The following is an 18,066-nucleotide window of genomic DNA, read 5'->3' as shown; positions in this document are numbered from 1 at the left end:
ATAACCTTATTGTCAAGTGACACATTTTAGATAACGTTTTCATTTTCATATTTACATTTTCTCCACTCTTGTAAAAAAAAGTGCACTTTTATTTTTTATTTTTCTACTGAGAGCTCTTCTTAAGATGGTGTCCTTGTGTAAAATAATGTAACTTTATGTTTCATAGAGATTTTTATAAACGTCAGGACATGTGGTCTTACTGTGAACTACAAATGAACAGAAGTCACATTACAGCAGTGTTTCTCAACCCTGATCCTGCATATTCTACTGCATATTAACACTGTTCTGCATATTCTACTGCATATTAACACTGTTCTGTATATTCTTCTGCATATTAACACTGTTCTGTATATTCTACTGCATATTAACACTGTTCTGTATATTCTTCTGCATATTAACACTGTTCTGTATATTCTACTGCATATTAACACTGTTCTGCAGATATTCTTATGATTTTAGCCGATCTGATTCAGGAGTTTAGGGTTAAGCAGTTTATCAGAGCTGTGTGTGGATGAAACTGGTGAAACCGGTGAAACTGCTCACTTACAGGAAGCTGCAGTTCCTCATCCAACCACTAGTGGGAGCTGCAGCAGCACAAGCCCCCGCTGTCTTTACTCAGTCACAGCTACAGCCCAGCCACGGGCTACAGAGCTCAGCTCAGCCAGTCTGGAGCGTTTTTTTTACACGTTTTTTTTAAGTTCATCTGTGTAGGAAAAGGTTTTAAAAACGGATAATACAGCTCTCTACAGTTCACCTTTCAGCCAAAGCAGCTAACAGCAGCAGTTGTCACGGAGGCACTGCTCGGATTACATTATAAACAGGTTAGTTAGCGCGCTGTTAACCTCATGATGTTTATAACTGCGGAGTTTAGTGGACACACCACGGCTGCAAGGTTAGACTGTTGAAGGCTACTGAAGACTATTAAAGGCTATTGGAGGTTATTGAAAGGGTTATTGGAGCAGAAATCAGTAAAGGCTGGTTAGATAAGTGATTCACCTCCTCGTCCTTTACTGCGGTGAAACTGCGACTAGCGCTGTCACAGTGATGTTTATTTAACGTCATTAAAACTGATTTTGTCAGGTATTGTCTTATAAATATTTACACAGAACTTATATCTCTCCTAAAAAGCGTTTATTTTGGTCACTAACATTCATGTTTATTTATTAGCAGCGTAAATTACCAGTGTTTGCTTTGGTGTGGATGTAATTAGGGGAATCTGTACCAGCCAGGTTTGCCAGGCACCTGTGTGGCATTAATGTGGCATTTGGCCCCGCCCAAGATCGGTATCGGCGATCGGCCCATCGTGGTGAAAGACGACCGGCGATCGGAATCGGCCCCAAAAACACTGATCGGTTCAGGAGGTGTAAAAAAGGAGGTGAATTTTGGCAGTGCATCTGCGATTCTTTTGCTCTCTGCCCGTTTCTTTCGTTTAGCACAACCACTTTCATAACTCCGCTTCATTTTCACTGTGACAGCTGTCACTCTAGGTGAAAATCAAGATCAGGTGAAAATCTAGGTGAAATGATTGTGGAATTGTGGAAAACACAATTTTAGTTCAGTGATCAGGGTTAAGAAACTGCTTTAAACTACAAACATAAAGTACTGTACTAAATTCTGACTATCCACTACATCTGGCTTCTAGCTAATTAGCTATATTCATTTTCTCCTGTAATCCTAAACTAATAACGACAGTGAAATATGTGAAATAGTGATTAGCTGATTAGGTACAGGGCAAGTTGAACATTACATATATAGTTTATTTATTTTCTAAAACCTTGACTCCCTATCAAGCTAACTCACTAACACAGCTGCAGTTTATTAATCACAGTGGGTTTAATCTGTGTGCTGATACAAGAAGTGTATTTTTAACCAGCTATCAGAAACATATCATCACAGTTTACGTGTTTAGCCTACCGTTATCTATTTTTGAGAAAAATCTCCGTATATCCAGATCTGTTTTTAAATCAGCTGAAGCTGCTGCGTCCGATCCCGCTGCTAAATCTCACAGCAAGGGAGGGGCTTCCCCCGCTCCTCCGCGCGCCGCAAAAACAGCAAGCTGATTGGCTGTTTCTACTGAGTGGCGGGACTTAATACCTGAACCGGCTCTATTTATTTATTTATTTATTTATTTTATTTATATATATATATTTTTTTTTTTTATAGAGCCACGCTACGCCGGATTTCCGGCGCGGCGCCGGAACGCTATCACCCCTGCAGACTTCCACAAAAATTTGAGAGGGTTTTTTCTTTCCCGGTAAAGTTGCTGTTTTTTGAGACGCAAGCTTTTTGCATGATACTGACAATATTTAGTATGTGCTTTGTACTTACGCCAAAACGATAACACTGAAGTCCAGCCAGTTCCATGGGTCTCTAAGGAAGGTGAATTTTCCTATGCAGAAGCCCCTGGCTAGGATTTTTATTACGGATTCTAATGTGTAGATCCCCGTAAATGTGTACCTGTTAAAAAACACAACATGTCAAAAGATAAAAAGATTATAACATTTCAGCTATATTAATTAAAAATGTACATTCAGCTGTGAATATAGACAAAGACTTACTCTGCAATCTTGGCCCAGCCTGGGGATTCACTCATGGTCATAAATGCACAGTTAGTAAGAATAGTGAACATTATCACCATGTTGAACCATGTGACAGCTTCTGTCAAGGAGAACTTCATATGATGATTGAAACACAGTTTAAAACAATTTTTGCATATTTTTCAGGATTTAGGTCATTTTGTCCGTTTTTTGTGTAATGTATCTCCAAACAAAGAGAACAAAAATAAGATGCTTATTTTAAATTTTAGTATGAAAATATTTTGTAATACAGTATTGTTTGCATTTTGCTTTTAACTTATTTTGACACTATCTGTTTGTGACGTAACAGTTGAGAGGAGTGCTTTTTTTCTCTTATGCCATTTCACTTGAGGATTTCTTCATTTTACAGTCAGTCCATGTCCATACGAGACTCCCAGTCCTCACACGAATATAACTCTGTTCTGCACTTACACATCAAATTGATTGCACTAGCAGTGCTCAAAGTGTCCCCTTATGGCTCAGTGTTTAAAAACTGTACTGGTTTTATCCACACACTGCACTCACATGACACACAGCTGCTTAGTCTGTATGTTTTAATTTCAGCTCTGCTGTGAGATTGACAGAATTATAACTGTAAAAAATAACAGTGGCAGCTGAACTGTCAAATTGATCATTAATGAAACATATACTAGGAGCCACTAAAAAGTATATATAACTATATATAATATAAAAATTAACGATGATGATGTTGATTTCGAATTTTGTTAACCTTTAAAATAAATTGGACAAAAAAGATTAAGGGGACTGACTGTTATTGACTCTTTATATTTAGAACATTGAGTTTTTTAATAAAAAAATATGGAAAGGATATGAATGTACCAAAATTTTTATTGAAATTCTTCTCAGCGGGTTGAAGGAGCTTAAGATAAATAAGGCAGGAGTGGCGTTGAATCTGAAGATTGTCTTCCCTCTGTTCAATACTATAAAGGTCTAAAACAAAGACAGAGAGAAAACAAAAGAGAGAGCAAATACACACCCGCAGATGATTTTTAACCTTTCAGCCTCTGTGCTTTTTGTGCATTCACTATTGAGTTTGTACACACTACACAACTTTCTGTCAAAGCCTGAAAACCTGCTTAACAAGCCATATACCACAATGAAATTATCATTTAGAACTCAATCACAGTTATCACTGGCAATAACAAAAACACGTAGAAAATTTATATTAATCAATACTCGATCATAGCTCATTAAGATATTGTACACTGAGATAATACAGTAGAATAAGCAGAGATAACAATTGTTTACCGGTGCTTAACCAGGGTAAAGCCAGCTTTCAATCCCAGATCCTCAGAAGACATAAATGATTTTGCTTATTTATATTATGACACTTAATGTGACAGTAAATTATATACATTGATTGTATATGTCATTATATATTTTGTATTTTTTGCAGTATTTAAAATTCAGCAGCTATCAATACCAATTAGTAAAAAGAAAAGATAAGCTTAGAGTGCCACCTGAATTGATTTGTGAGATCTTAATTATTTGGGTTTCCTTTTTTCAGTAATATAAAGTAATTGTAATATTAATAAAGGATGCACAGAATGCATATTAAAATGACATGCTGATTCCCTGTTATTCATTTATGTTGACTTTTATTTATTGCAAATGTACATTTTATCAAATATTTTTAAAGAATAATTCATTTTACTTGCATAATTATAACAGCCCTAATTAAATGTAACTATAATACTTACCTCAATTCATATTAAATATTTACATAAATAAATACATTTAAATTATATAGTAAAGGTAAGGAAATATACTTCCTACTTCTAAATAATGCCATACTTTGCTAGATCAATAACACACTTTACTGAAAGATTATTGACATTATAAGCTGGAATTTGGCTTCATCATCATCATCATCACCCACGTCCCTGAATAATGTCATTATTATGATTTTTTTGAATAATCATTCATAGATTGACAATGTAACAACAGTGGCCAACTACACTCTAATAATACGGTGGCCGAGAAAGCCCAACGCAGTGCAAACTGAAAAGCGCTGCAAAAGCACAAAACACATCCATCAAAATTACAACACAGGCGCAGCAAATAGAAAAACGCGCTGCAAAAAGAAAAACGCGCTGCAAATACAAAAACGCGCTGCAAATACAACCACAACACAACGGAAGTGAGTCACAACACAACGGAATTTTCCCGGGGGACCTTAAAAGATACTGTAACAGCTAAGCTGCGTCTTCAGTAAATTCTCGGACTTCACTATGTGTACAAAGGACAATAAGTGGCAAACAAGGCGTTTTGTGAAGCAGAACTTTTAATAATATGCACACAACCGTGGTAATCACAGGTAATAAACATAACTTACTTTTCAGAAGCTTGTTTGCCACTTATTGTCCTTTGTATACAGCTGGTACAGCATCTTTTAAGGTCCCCTGGGAAAATTCTGTTGTGTTGTGACTCACTTCCGTTGTGTTGTGGTTGTATTTGCAGCTCGTTTTTCTTTTTGCAGCTCGTTTTTCTATTTGCTGCGCCTGTGTTGTAATTTTGATGAATGTGTTTTGTGCTTTTGCAGCGCTTTTCAATTTGCATTGCGCTGGGCTTTCTCGGCCACCGTATAATAACACTCAAATTACAAACAAATCAAAACTTACTTTCTGATTGCAATAAAATGGGTCCATATCCTCCAGTGGTGTGGACACCAATCCTTGGGGAATGTCCCCATAAATGAGTGGAAGTTTCTTTCCTGCTTCCAAGTCTCTTTGTGGTTTTCGGGTAGACTCTTCATCTGTATTTTTCTCCTCATCATTTTTGTTTTTCTTGTCATTCTCCTTTGCGATACGCTCCTCAATGGCCTGGAGCGACTCACGGGTAAATGGAAAGAAGCTATCTGGTCCTGGTGGTGCAAGCATCTGTGCCATCTTTGCATCCTGTACCTTCAGAGTGAATCTCTAGCCCTCTGCACAAGAAGCCGCTACAGATGAAAAACACAAACACACAAAAAAATCCAAAAAGCTAAAAAAAGAGATGACACCATAATAAGTGAAGACATTAGGAACTTACGTTTCCACATAACAAAAAGACGAGGGATGCATTGATACCATTTTTCCCAAACGAGTGGAAGCACAAGCATGTGTATTTTTTGTACTTGATTATTTTTGGGGGTGCAGGTACTAAAAGCTATTAAAATTTAAATTTATCTGATACATGATTAATTTTTGTAGCATGTATATTTATTTAGCTTCATAGAACTAACACATTTTCATTAAAAATATAAGAAAATATCTTATATATAGTGGTATGAAATAGGATAACAATGGCCGACAGTTTTTCTCCTCTGTGCATCTCGATAAATGACCTAAAAACAAAGATTGTTCAACATCTTGGTTCAGGGGAGGAATACAAAAAGCTACAAAAAAAACGACAAAAAGGCACAGTTCTAGTTAAGGCCTGAAGTGCCAGACCAAGGAAAATCTCAGATATAATAATAATTATTATTATTATTATTCTTTTTTTTATTTGTATTTTTATTGTATAATGAAAAGTTAGTTTTAGCTTAATTTTAACTTTTTTAGTATAATCTTATGGTCTTCTTATCTTAATTTCTTAATAAAACCAAGTTTTATTCTTATTATTTTTTATTATTATTCTATTTTTATTTTATCAATTTATTTATATAAATCTTTTATTTACTGTTATTTTAAAAGGAATTTTAAAATGTTATTATTTTCTTTGTCATGTCAGCACCTGTATATGTAAATGCTCGGCTACATTGAAAATGAGGGTTGCCCTCCATGTACTTCCGAGTTAAAATAAAGGTTGATTGACTGATTGATGGTGTCACACGCTTAAGGTATGCTAAAGCACATTTGGACAAGCCAGCTTAATTTTGGAATAAGGTTTTTTTTTTTTTTAGGGCAGTATGCATGGCAGAAAAAGAACACAGCATTCCAAGATAAACATTTAAAGCTCCCCACAGTAAAATTTGGTGGTGGTTCTTCATGCTGTGGGCCTGTGTGGTCAGTGCAGGTACTGGAAACCTTGTTAGAGTTGAGGGTCACATGGATTCCAGTCAATATCAGCAGATTCTTGAGAACCATGATCAAGAATCTGTGAGAAAGTTGAAGTTGCGCTGGGGCTGGATACTTCAACAAGACAACGACCCTAAACACTGAACATCCCCAGACCTGAATATTATTGATAATCTGTGGTGTGTTTTAAGGCAGGCTCAGAAACCATCAAATCTGACTGAACTGAAGACGCAATTATAATGATAATATATGCACTACAATACAGCATGGACCAAACAATACTACCCCAAAACTACACTATATTGAAAAAAGTATCCGCTTGCCTGCTTTGCTCTTGATGATGTAGGGCTTGATTTTGGAGCTGATCTATTCTTCAACACATTACTCATTGTTCTTGAGCAAATCTGAAGGCCACATAAAGTTTGGAGGTCTGGAGTACAACTACTGCACACTATGAACTATGGTCTATCTCTTCATGACTGAGTTGCAATAATTCCCAGTCGCTTCCGCTTTGTTATAATAGCATTGACAGTTGACTGTGGAATATTTAGTAGTGAGTAAATTTCAGTAACAGTTTATCATGGTTTATCATTGTCCATTTAATGGCCTCATTGATGTTCAACTAACATTCAACTAACCTTTAACTGCATGTAACCCTACATCCAACTCTAAACCAAACTCTAATCTAAACATTTTAAGATTGGGTTTAGCCTTAGACTTAAAGTTTAGGTTAAGGTTAGGTTAGGTTCTGCTTTGAATAATTTACATTCAACATAGGGTTAAGTTGAATTTAATAGACATTTAGTTGAATGTTCTATCACAATCCTATCACATCACACGCTGGAATTCACGGAACTCCTGGGAGCGACCGATTCTTTTTTTTTATACACCTGTGGCCATGGAAGTGATTGGAACCTTAGTTCAATTATTTACTGTATATGGGTTAGCGAGTACTCTTGGCTATATAGTGTAAGTGTCATTTACAGTATACTTGTTGGAATTTTTGGAGCATTTCCACACAGTTCCAGAGAGAAATGAGCAGAAATACCAAGGTAAATTTAGCATTCCTGGTAATCCTGAACTAGTGTGTCATCAGTTAGGCACATGTGCCCAGGGCATGACACGAGCACTCAGAAATCAATGGCAAAATCCCAAGATAACATTAGCCTGGCTGAATAGTGTCAAAGAGAAACAAAGAGAATTCAGAATTTCCCTGAGTAAAAAATAAATTACATTAAATTAAATCGAAAAACAACCTCGTTTAACTGTCTCAAATCTCAAGTGTCTCAAGTAAAAATAAATAATAATGCTACATCACTAAACATTGCTGTAGAGACTAATGTAGAAACTAATTATTGGTCAATAACCATATACATTTTTGTCACAAAAGCTCAGAGTTGCTAGAAATGTAATGAAAGTAATGAAGTTTGAATATATCTGATGTTTCACTGCTATGGTTTTTCCATTATAGATCCAAAACCTCCTTCAAACAGGGCACAGATCTACAGTAATTTATCTGCTCTGGTAAGGGTAGTCAGTAAAATATCTGCTCTAGACACAGTCATGTTATTATCTTAAGAATAATTTAATAAAATGTAGTCAAGTACTACTAAGGACAAAATAATGTTGCAAGCACACCACGCAGCCCCATGGTTCTAGGCTTCTTACTTATTCCAGTGGGATTAGGCCACAATGAAAAAATGCAGCTGGAAAGTAAAAACAGGTTTTAAAAATGAGGTCATCAGTGTAACTTACTGGAATATTGCAACAACGTTTTTTTCCCCACAGCCCTGAATTAACAAATGGGCGTTGGCTGACATTTGTGGTGCTGAATGAAATTTCTGAATGAAAACCACAGCTGGTGTACTGTAAGGATTAGCTGCAGTGTTTGCACATATATGTAATGCATATTAGGGCCCATATCCTACAGTTTTCATCTCTAAAAAAAATCGAAAAAAAAGGTCTATACTACAAAATTTTCTAGAATTTCCTGATTTTCAAATTGTTTTTGCAAAACTACCCAGAAATATTGTAATATTATTTTAGGGCCATGTTGCCCACCCCATCTGCCAATACTGTTACAAACACAAAAAACAATGCTAAACAACACTTTTACTAAAATGTCAATGTTTTTTCATATTTATTATTTATATGTAACAGTGTTTTTTGGTTCTGCTACACATGAAAAACATATTATATGATATAAGTACTTTCTTGTACTCAAACATACACTTTTATTAATTGTACCCTCAAAGGTATAATATTGATCTTTACAGGGTTAAATGTGTTCCCTCTGAAGTACAAAGTTTTCCTAGCAGCAGGAAGTACAGATTTAAACCATTTAACCAGCCAAAAGGTACATTCAGTATTCTGTGTCACTGTACTTCAGCCCCAGCAACAATCTTTTTACTCTTTTAAGTAAAAATCTGTACTTTTTTTTCTGAGGAACCATAACACTGCACAGTATAAAATATTTTTGGCCTATGAACATTTGCACAACCTTTTCTGCTGTTAGATGCAAAAGGAAAAATCACACTATCCTTATTTCAATGACATAGCTTCCAAAAGTGGATTATATCTGCCCAATATAATTTATTTAGCTCAAAGGCCAGTGTATATTATTAATATCATATTATATCACTGATTTGTATTTTAATTCATTTTTCGTATATATCACAAAAAACTGCCTTAAATAATTTCACTTTATTGACGTACAGGAGATTATCTGTTGATGTACATATGCATTTAATTTGAATACATTGATGCTTATGACATTTAATTACACAAGGGATCAAGTAAGTTCTTATTCTGATAGATGCTGCATGTACAAAGGTTGTGCTGCACTTTTGAAAACTACCCAGTACTTCTACTTTACTTTTCTGCTGAGTACTACTAGTTGTTACTTTTGTGCAATATTTTTTATTTTTCTGTCCTTTGTAAAAGTTCATTTTATTTGAGTGTTTTCATTTTAGATACTTTAGTTTTGGGTTTAGAATAATGTAGGCACCTCTGATAGTATGTAAGACTTTGTTTTACGTTGAAGGTTAGAATAGTTCAAAGTATTCTCCCACTCAAAACCTGCCAAAAACTGTTGGTTGTGGGCTTATCAATTAAAGCAATCTAGACTACTAGACAGTGGAGACTAAGAAACATTTAAGAAGGAATAAATGATAAGAAGAAATAAAAAAGGGCAAATCATTTTCCTCTACACTATTTTCATTACAAATTCATATGTTTACAATAACCTAGACCTTTCTCTCTCCCATTCTGTCTCTCCCACAAACAATAAACTGAAGCAACAATAATCAGCATGCCTAAGTGGCGCTGTCCGTGGTCCTGAAGCTCTGGCCACAAAAAGGTTCCCTGCCATAAATGAAACATAGAATATTCCACAAACATGCATGTGCCCAACCCCCCCCCCACACACACTCAGTATTTTTTCATTGTCTCTAGAACCAAGAAGCCTCATAAGTACAGACATTTCCTGGAGTGAAACTGAAAACCACTAATAGAGCACTTGGCAGCAAATCCCCGAATCACTCACTGCATTCGATAATGGATCCAACCGCTTATATATTTATATGTCTTCTAACAGACAGTGATTTTACAGTAGAATACAACAGCGCAGAAAAACTTAAGGATAAATGGAAGATCCATACTGTATTAGATATTAATCCATAGAACAAACACCTCTGGTTTATTCTAGGTGTACTGTTCCCCTCACACCTTTACTTATTAATTTGTGAAGGAATAAAGTCATATTCCTTCACAAAAAATAGAATTGAGATATGTTCCCCATTCAGCAGTGCACAAAAAAAAGGTGAGCAGATTGAGCTCAGGTTGGGTACAATCTCAGACATGACACACAACATGTCGACCAGACTAGTTTTATACCAAACTAAAACAGGACAAGAACATGGAGATATGTATCACAATACAGGGGTTACGATTCAATATATTGCAAATTATTGCAGTATTGTAAAACATAATATCGCAATAGTTTGTATATAAATATTTTTATACCCCTAGACTAAAGACCAAAATCCAGCAGTTAGTGAGTAAGGTACAGCTTTATACTAAATCAAATACCCTAGCTCAGTCAAAAACATGCGCAGATATGGATGAACCCTTTGGTATATTGGTCACGTTAAAGAATTTAGGCATATAATTCACACAACAGAAACTACTGGACTGTTTAATTAGACAAATTAGCTCCTTGCAGGCCTATACCCAGCATGGCGGAACCGCCCCATACTCTGCTTACATCACCCAGCCTCTGTGTTCATGGATAATAAGACAATCAATCACTGGAAAAGGAAATAACCTGTAGGGCATGAACTGGTTTAGAGGCTGCTGGCAGGTCTATTTCTGAATTAATTTCATAAAAATGATCATAGAGAACACTGACTGTCAGCTATGTTCTCTACTTATTTAGCCTATATGTTTTTTTTTTTTCAAACACAAGAGCAACAAGTCACATGGCTAGGATTTACATTCTGAGAGAATGCCAGTTAAATGCAACACCAGCTCCACTGGTCCAGCCACAAATGTCCAATACACATAAAGAGAAAACAGAGCAAACAGAGAAGCAAAGAGACAACACACACCAGACTACACATTTATGCTGTTGTGTGACTGCATAAACAAATACAGTGTATCTGAATCATAAAAGCAAGCCAACAGAAAATGTTAATTATTAACAAGACATTACTTGACTCAGATATAAATCAGTATAAAATAAAGAAAGATAAATAATTAAATAAATCATATAATACATAATATATGATATTGTTAAATGTAAAATCAATAATACACATCATATTATAAAATAAAAACATATATTTTATTAATAAGTATTTTATAAACAAGTGAAATTCAGAATAAGAACAACAGGCTGGCTAATAAACATAATTTTCTAATCAAATAAATGTGGTAGCTATATAGAAGAAACTGTGTTAATTTGTATTCATTTGTTTTTATTTGTCTTATTAACATATTATTTATTCACAATTTATTAATGTTTAAACACATAATTATTATTTAGAGTAACATATATTTTGCTTCAAGCATACGCCACTCTCATTAACTCTGCCTTAACTATATAAATATCAGAATTTTACTGTAATTCTGCTTTTCTCTGACAAAAAATACAACCCTAAACACTAACTTTACAAACTAACTCTTTTAAATGAACATTCAGTCCCTCTGGTTCCACCCATTCTTACTCACCATCCTCATCCTCCTGCAGGTCAGGTAGTCTGCTGCTCAAACCGCCTTAAACTCGCGCTTTATCCCCAGACTCCACAGCAAACAGAGGAAAGAGTGGGAAAACACGGGCAGGGCTCGTGCGGAGTAAATTCCTGGGTTTTCTCACACTCATAAACAGAGAGAGAAAGAGAGAGAGAGAGAGAGAGAGAGAGAGAGAGAGAGAGAGAGGAGCGCTCCCACTGCCCCCTGCTCGACACACCGAGAGGCGCCTGAGAGAAAAGCCACGAGATTCCGGTCGTTCTCTGAGAGAGCGGCGGCGATGACGTCGAAACCGGCGCGAGCGCCCCGCACGTGCGCTCAAAGTACCCACAGAGCAAACCAGAGCACATTTTAACACATGTATGTACAACTGAACAAGGGCTGAACAATTAAATTTTACCTCATAAGTAAAAAAGTGCATATTACTACAGTCTATATACGTAAGAGTACAGTTTAAGTACATATTAATACACGTACATAAGAGTACAGTTTGAGTGTATATATATATATATATATATATATATATATATATATATATATATATATATATATATATATGAATACAGTCTATGTACATAAGAGCAGAGCGTGAGTAGATATGAATGCAGACTGTGTAAATAAAAGGACAGTTTGCGTGGATATGAATACAGTCTATGTACATAAGAGTACAGTTTGAGTACATATTAATACAATCTATGTACATAAGAGTATGAATACAGTCTATGTGCAGTTTGAGTATATATATATATATATATATATATATATATATATATATATATATATATATATATATATATATATATATATATGCATAGGCGTAGGAACCGGGGGGGATGGGTGGGACATGTCCCACCCAATATTAGAAACAGGTGGATTTGTCCCCCCCAAAAATGATATCAGTTCGCTCAGGTCAGCTGTACTATTAATGAGGAGACAGACCGGACCAATCACGGAGCCGGTTCAGGTATTAAGTCACGCCTCTCAGTAGAAACAGCCAATCAGCTTGCTGGTTTTGCGGCGCGCGGAGCAGAGGCAGTTTGCTGTTGGGGAAGCCCCGCCCCCTTGCTGTGAGATTTAGCAGCGGGATCGGGACGCAGCAGCTTCAGCTGATTTTAAAACAGATCTGGATATACGGAGATTTTTCTAAAAGAAAGGTAACGATAGGCTAACCACTTCAACTGTGATGATATGTTTCTGATAGCTGGTTAAAAATACACGTCTCTGAATCAGCACACAGTTTAAACCCACTGTGATTAATAAACTGCAGCTGTGTTAGTGTGTAAGCTTATCTTTGGAATTAGCTAGATTGGGGGTCAGGGTTAAAGGAAAAAAATAAAATATATATGTAATGTTTCCCTGTACCTGATCAGCTAATCACTTTAATTTTCAAACTGTTTATTCATTTAGGATTACAGGACTTACTGTGAGCTATAATGAACGAAAATTGATTTAACTAACTAGTTATCTAGAAGCTGGATGTAGATGATCGCCAGAATTTCGTACAGTACTTTAAGTTGGTAGTTTAAAGCAGTTACTTAACCCCGATCACTGCCCTAAACTAGTGTTTTCCACCTGATCAGCTAATAAACAGTCATTTACTGTGTTTACCTGTTAAAATGCTTTAGCCCCCTATGGAGCCTAAATTAATCATGTATATCCACCAGAGGAAGCTCTAGAATATGCAGAACAGTTTTAATATGCAGTAGAATATATAAGAACTGGGTTGAGAAACACTGCTGTAACGTGACTTCTGTTCATTTGTATTTCACAGTAAGACCACATATCCTGACGTTTATAAAAGTCTCTATGAAACGTAAAGTTACATTCTTTTACATAAAAGGACACCATCTCAAGAAGAGCTCTCAGTAGAAAAAAATAAAAGTGCAGGAGAAAATGTAAATATACAACAGAATTGACATGCCAATACATAATAATAATAATAATAATAATAATAATAATAATAATAATAATAATAACAATAATAATAATCTGTTATATTATTTTAAATATTAGTTGATAACTCAGACATTGCTTGCATAATTTTTCTAACAACAGTAGCTGTAATGTGGAGTAACATGTTTAGGTTGTAAAATCACCTTATAATAATAATTTACTTTTAATTAAAAGTAATTTCCACAAATGTTCTAGGAAACTATTGGGTGGGCTTGGGTTCATATTGGCAAATGTGTCCCCCCCAATATCAAGCCCGCTCCTACGCCCTTGTATATATGAATACAGTCTATGAACATAAGAGTACAGTTTGAGTTAGATATGAATACAGTCTATGTACATAAGAGTACAGTTTGAGTTAGATATGAATACAGTCTATGTACATAAGAGTACAGTTTGAGTTAGATATGAATACAGTCTATGTACATAAGAGTACAGTTTGAGTTAGATATGAATACAGTCTATGTACATAAGAGTACAGTTTGAGTTAGATATGAATACAGTCTATGTACATAAGAGTACAGTTTGAGTTAGATATGAATACAGTCTATGTACATAAGAGTACATAGTGCTGCAATGTTGCATGGCAAGAAGGCCTGTGTTCGATTCCTGGCTGGGGCAACCGGGGTCTTTCTGTGTGGAGTTTGCACGTGAGTGACTGTGTCTGTCTGTCTGTCCACCCTGTGATAGATTGGTTGACTGCCAGGATTGGTTCCCCCCGCGATCTAAAATAGATTAAGCGAGTGAGTACATTCGGACAGATACAACAGAATACAGTTTAAGTGCATATGAGAACAGTTTACATAGCACATATATGTACACTTTGGGTATAGGTACATATGAAAAAATATATAAAGAAATATATAAAACATTCATAGTTTACCTAGTTTACCAGGTCTCCAAACATGTAGTCACTTATAGTTTTGTTAACTACCATGGACAAGACCAAAGAGCTGTCAAAAAATGACAGGGAGAAGATTGTAAACCTGCATAGGGCTGAAACCAGCTACAAGACCATCAGCAAGAAGCTTGAAGAGAAAGAGGCATTGTTGACACAATAATTTAAAAATTGAAAAAATACAAAATAACAGTCAGTCGCCCTCGCCTTGAAACTCATGGTAAGATCTCACCTGATGGGGTAAGCAGGGAGGAGCTTGTTAACAATCTCATGGGATCACAACCATTAGTAACACACTTTTCTGTAAGGGATTGACATCCTATAGTGCCTCTGCTCAAGTAGGCTCATGTACAGACCTGTCTGAAGTGTACAAAAGAACACCTGAATGATTCAGAGAAGGCTTGGGAGAATATGATGTGCAATATGAGCTACATATGAGCCCAAGAACACAATCATCACTGTCAAACATTTTGCTTTGGGGTTGTTTCTCTGTTAAGAGTACAGGAAGACTTCACCACATTGAGGGACTGATGAACGAGGACTTGTACTGTAGAATCTTGGAAGAGAACCTCGACTCGTGGCCTCAGCCATAACACTGAAGATGAGTCGTGGATGGGTTTTCTAGCACGACAATGACTCAAAACATGTCCAAAGCAACAAAGGAGCGGCTTAAGAAGATACACATTAAAATTGAGCACTGGGCTAGCCAAGCTCCAGGCCTTAATCCCATAGAAAATCTGTGGTGGGAACTTAAAGTTTGAGTTGCCATGCAAGGAAATTTTCTGCAAAAAAGGAGTGGGCCAAAATCCCCACTGAGATATGTGCAAACCTGGAGACCAACTACAAGACACTACTCACCTTTGTGCTTCCCAACAAGAGTTTCTGCACCAAGTCCTAAGTCATGTTTGTCTTCGAATCAAATACTTATTTCACTTAATCATATACAAATAACTTTATCACCTTTATTTAATGTTTTGTATTTTTTTTCTAGATTTTCTGTTAATAGTCTGTCTCTCGCTGTCAAAAAAAACCCTTGCCATAACAGTTATAAGGGGGTAAACTTACAAAATCAGCATATCAAAATAAATTGTAGTGCAAACTGTATATTCAATTTGATTGTAATTCAGTATCATAAATCATAATTGTATATTCTCTTGGACACACACACAAAACCTATTCATAATCTGATGCTTTTTCTTGGCCTGGACAGCTGCTAATTTAACCAGTTGTAGAATTAGGCCAGTGTAGCTATAAAAATGTTAGTATCTGACATCTCTGAGTATATATGATTATGCATCAGGCAAATAAGTACATTCAACTTATAAATGCACTTTGTGTAAATATGACTACACTTCTCAGTACAATTTGGGAACAAATACAGTGGGCAATAAATACATATACAGTTTACTATGTATAAATAGTTTGATAACATATAGAGTCATGCTGGTTTTTAATGTAGTGCTGCCTGATCACCAGCATGCAATATTGACAGTTGGCCTTGTTCCATGTGCACAGGGATTCCTACATTGAAACGTTTGATGAGATTATGTACTGTAAATTGTGGGTTTAACAAAGTTGTTGCAGTTTTACGTTAAGAAACATTTTCTAGTTTATAATCTCTTATATAATAAGCTCTTTTTATACCCAGTCTTATAAGTTAGTTAGAAATTGCTTTATTGCAGTGTTTTACATTAATTATTAGTTATTGTTACTCTATCCCAACGTATTTAAGATGCTTACAGTGGGTGATAAAGTAAATGTTTTTTTAAATAAAATGATTAAATCTGCTCTCTATTCTATTGTGAATAAAACACGTCTACAGCATTTGCAAATCGTTGCATTCTGTGTTGATTCATATTTATTTACATTTTACACATGTACCAAGAATTTAATTAAATACAAACCCTATTTTTATAGTTCATGGTTTAGTTTTCAGTTTTCTTGTTTAGTTTTGTTATTTCCCAGAAATTAGTGAGGGACTTTAATTAGACAGTGAGTTCTCTAAGTGTTAAATTTGCTTTACAACAGAGAGAACTGTTTGCTGATAAACCTTTTGGGTAAAAATTGGACTTGTATAAACATATCTAGTTTCGTAGAGGTCAACACTGCTTCATCAATATCCTAAAGCTGCATCTCCACGTTATTACCCATTATACATGAAGTGTTTTAATGACATCTTGTGGCCAAAGAAAACAATGACTAAGAAAACAATGACTTTAAGCTATTATTATACTAGGACTTCTACGATAGACTGAAAGTACTGTACATGGCAATCTGAAGAACATTTTGGTATTTAAAATCCATGTTTAAAAGCAAGTCAACTAATTCCTTTGATTTGCTCTCAAGAAAGTCGTTATTTGAAGAAATGGTTGACTGCATGTTTAAATTATATTAATGACAAAAAAATCACTTCTGTTACTGGCACTCACTCCTGTTACTGCCACTCATTCCTGTTACTTTTTATGTTTTAAGTAACAGGACTGAAAGTAACAGGAATGGGTTTTTAGCAAAGAATTAGCAGAAACATGAAAAATAGCTTAATGGTGGCTATGCTAATAACATGATGACACTGAGCACATTTTAGTGATTTTCCCTAAATTTGTATTTTAAAAATAAACAAATAAGATCTAAGAATTAATTTAGGTAACAGGAATGAGTGTTGAGATTGATCTCCTCAGTCATATTTATAATAAGATCAAATATACAGAAAATTAAAACTAATGAGTGAACTTCCTATGATCTTCAGAAGAATCAACTGATGGAACTTCCTGTTGTAGATGTGACTTGTAGAATGTTTCAAATGTTTTAAACGTTGATCAACGTAGATTTCATGGTTGAATCAACGTTAAATCAACGTTGATTTTGAAAAAAGTGAATCAACGTTGATATACCAACGTTGTTTCAGCGTCATACGTTCAACCGTTAATAAACCATAGCTCGCAAAAATGAGAAAGTCCTATGGTTAACAAAGTGTTAACTATAAACTTTCACCACTGCAGTAAAGCTGGGTATAACGAAATTTACCCACCACTACTAATCTGATTCAACATCTGATCTCAAAAACACTAAAACAGTAAAATTATTAGAACATGAACATGTTGTTAAATTAAAAAGCAGTTACTGCAAATTAGTAAAACACTGTTTAATTTCTCCATCCAACCGTTTTTAGAAATTATATGGTGATGAAATGTAAAATGCTGATTCAAAAGGGAGAAGGTTGAGGACGTTGATTCAACGTTAAAATTTCAACGTTAGCACAACCATTGAACATTAAATGTTGATTCAACGTTAAAATTTCAACGTTAGCACAACCATTGAACATTAAATGTTGATTCAATGTTGGTTCAAAGTTGAAACAACAACATAAATAATAATA

General features: G+C 35.2%; 1 protein-coding gene across 2 annotated transcripts in view; it reads right to left on the bottom strand.

Annotated features, from left to right (window-relative positions):
• Nucleotides 1-12,078, bottom strand: part of scn1laa (sodium channel, voltage-gated, type I-like, alpha) — a 39,428-nt gene extending 27,350 nt beyond the window's left edge. Inside the window, exons 1-5 of one of the 2 annotated variants that reach the window (XM_049484901.1) lie at nucleotides 11,825-12,078; nucleotides 5,219-5,538; nucleotides 3,409-3,527; nucleotides 2,559-2,648; nucleotides 2,329-2,457 (exon numbers count right to left, since the gene is read on the bottom strand). In XM_049484901.1, the coding sequence (XP_049340858.1) occupies nucleotides 2,329-2,457; nucleotides 2,559-2,648; nucleotides 3,409-3,527; nucleotides 5,219-5,485 (605 nt within the window). In that variant the 5' untranslated portion in view covers nucleotides 5,486-5,538; nucleotides 11,825-12,078. Of the gene's footprint in view, nucleotides 1-2,328; nucleotides 2,458-2,558; nucleotides 2,649-3,408; nucleotides 3,528-5,218; nucleotides 5,539-11,824 lie in introns of those variants that run through there. The other variant, XM_049484900.1, reaches the window with a different exon arrangement.
• Between the last annotated feature and the right edge of the window lie 5,988 nt (nucleotides 12,079-18,066).

The sequence above is a fragment of the Astyanax mexicanus genome, chromosome 11 (assembly GCF_023375975.1).
Source record: "Astyanax mexicanus isolate ESR-SI-001 chromosome 11, AstMex3_surface, whole genome shotgun sequence".
Taxonomy (NCBI): Eukaryota; Metazoa; Chordata; class Actinopteri; order Characiformes; family Acestrorhamphidae; genus Astyanax; species Astyanax mexicanus.
The sequence above is the reverse complement of the archived record's forward strand: the minus strand, read 5'-3'. Positions and strand labels throughout refer to the sequence as shown.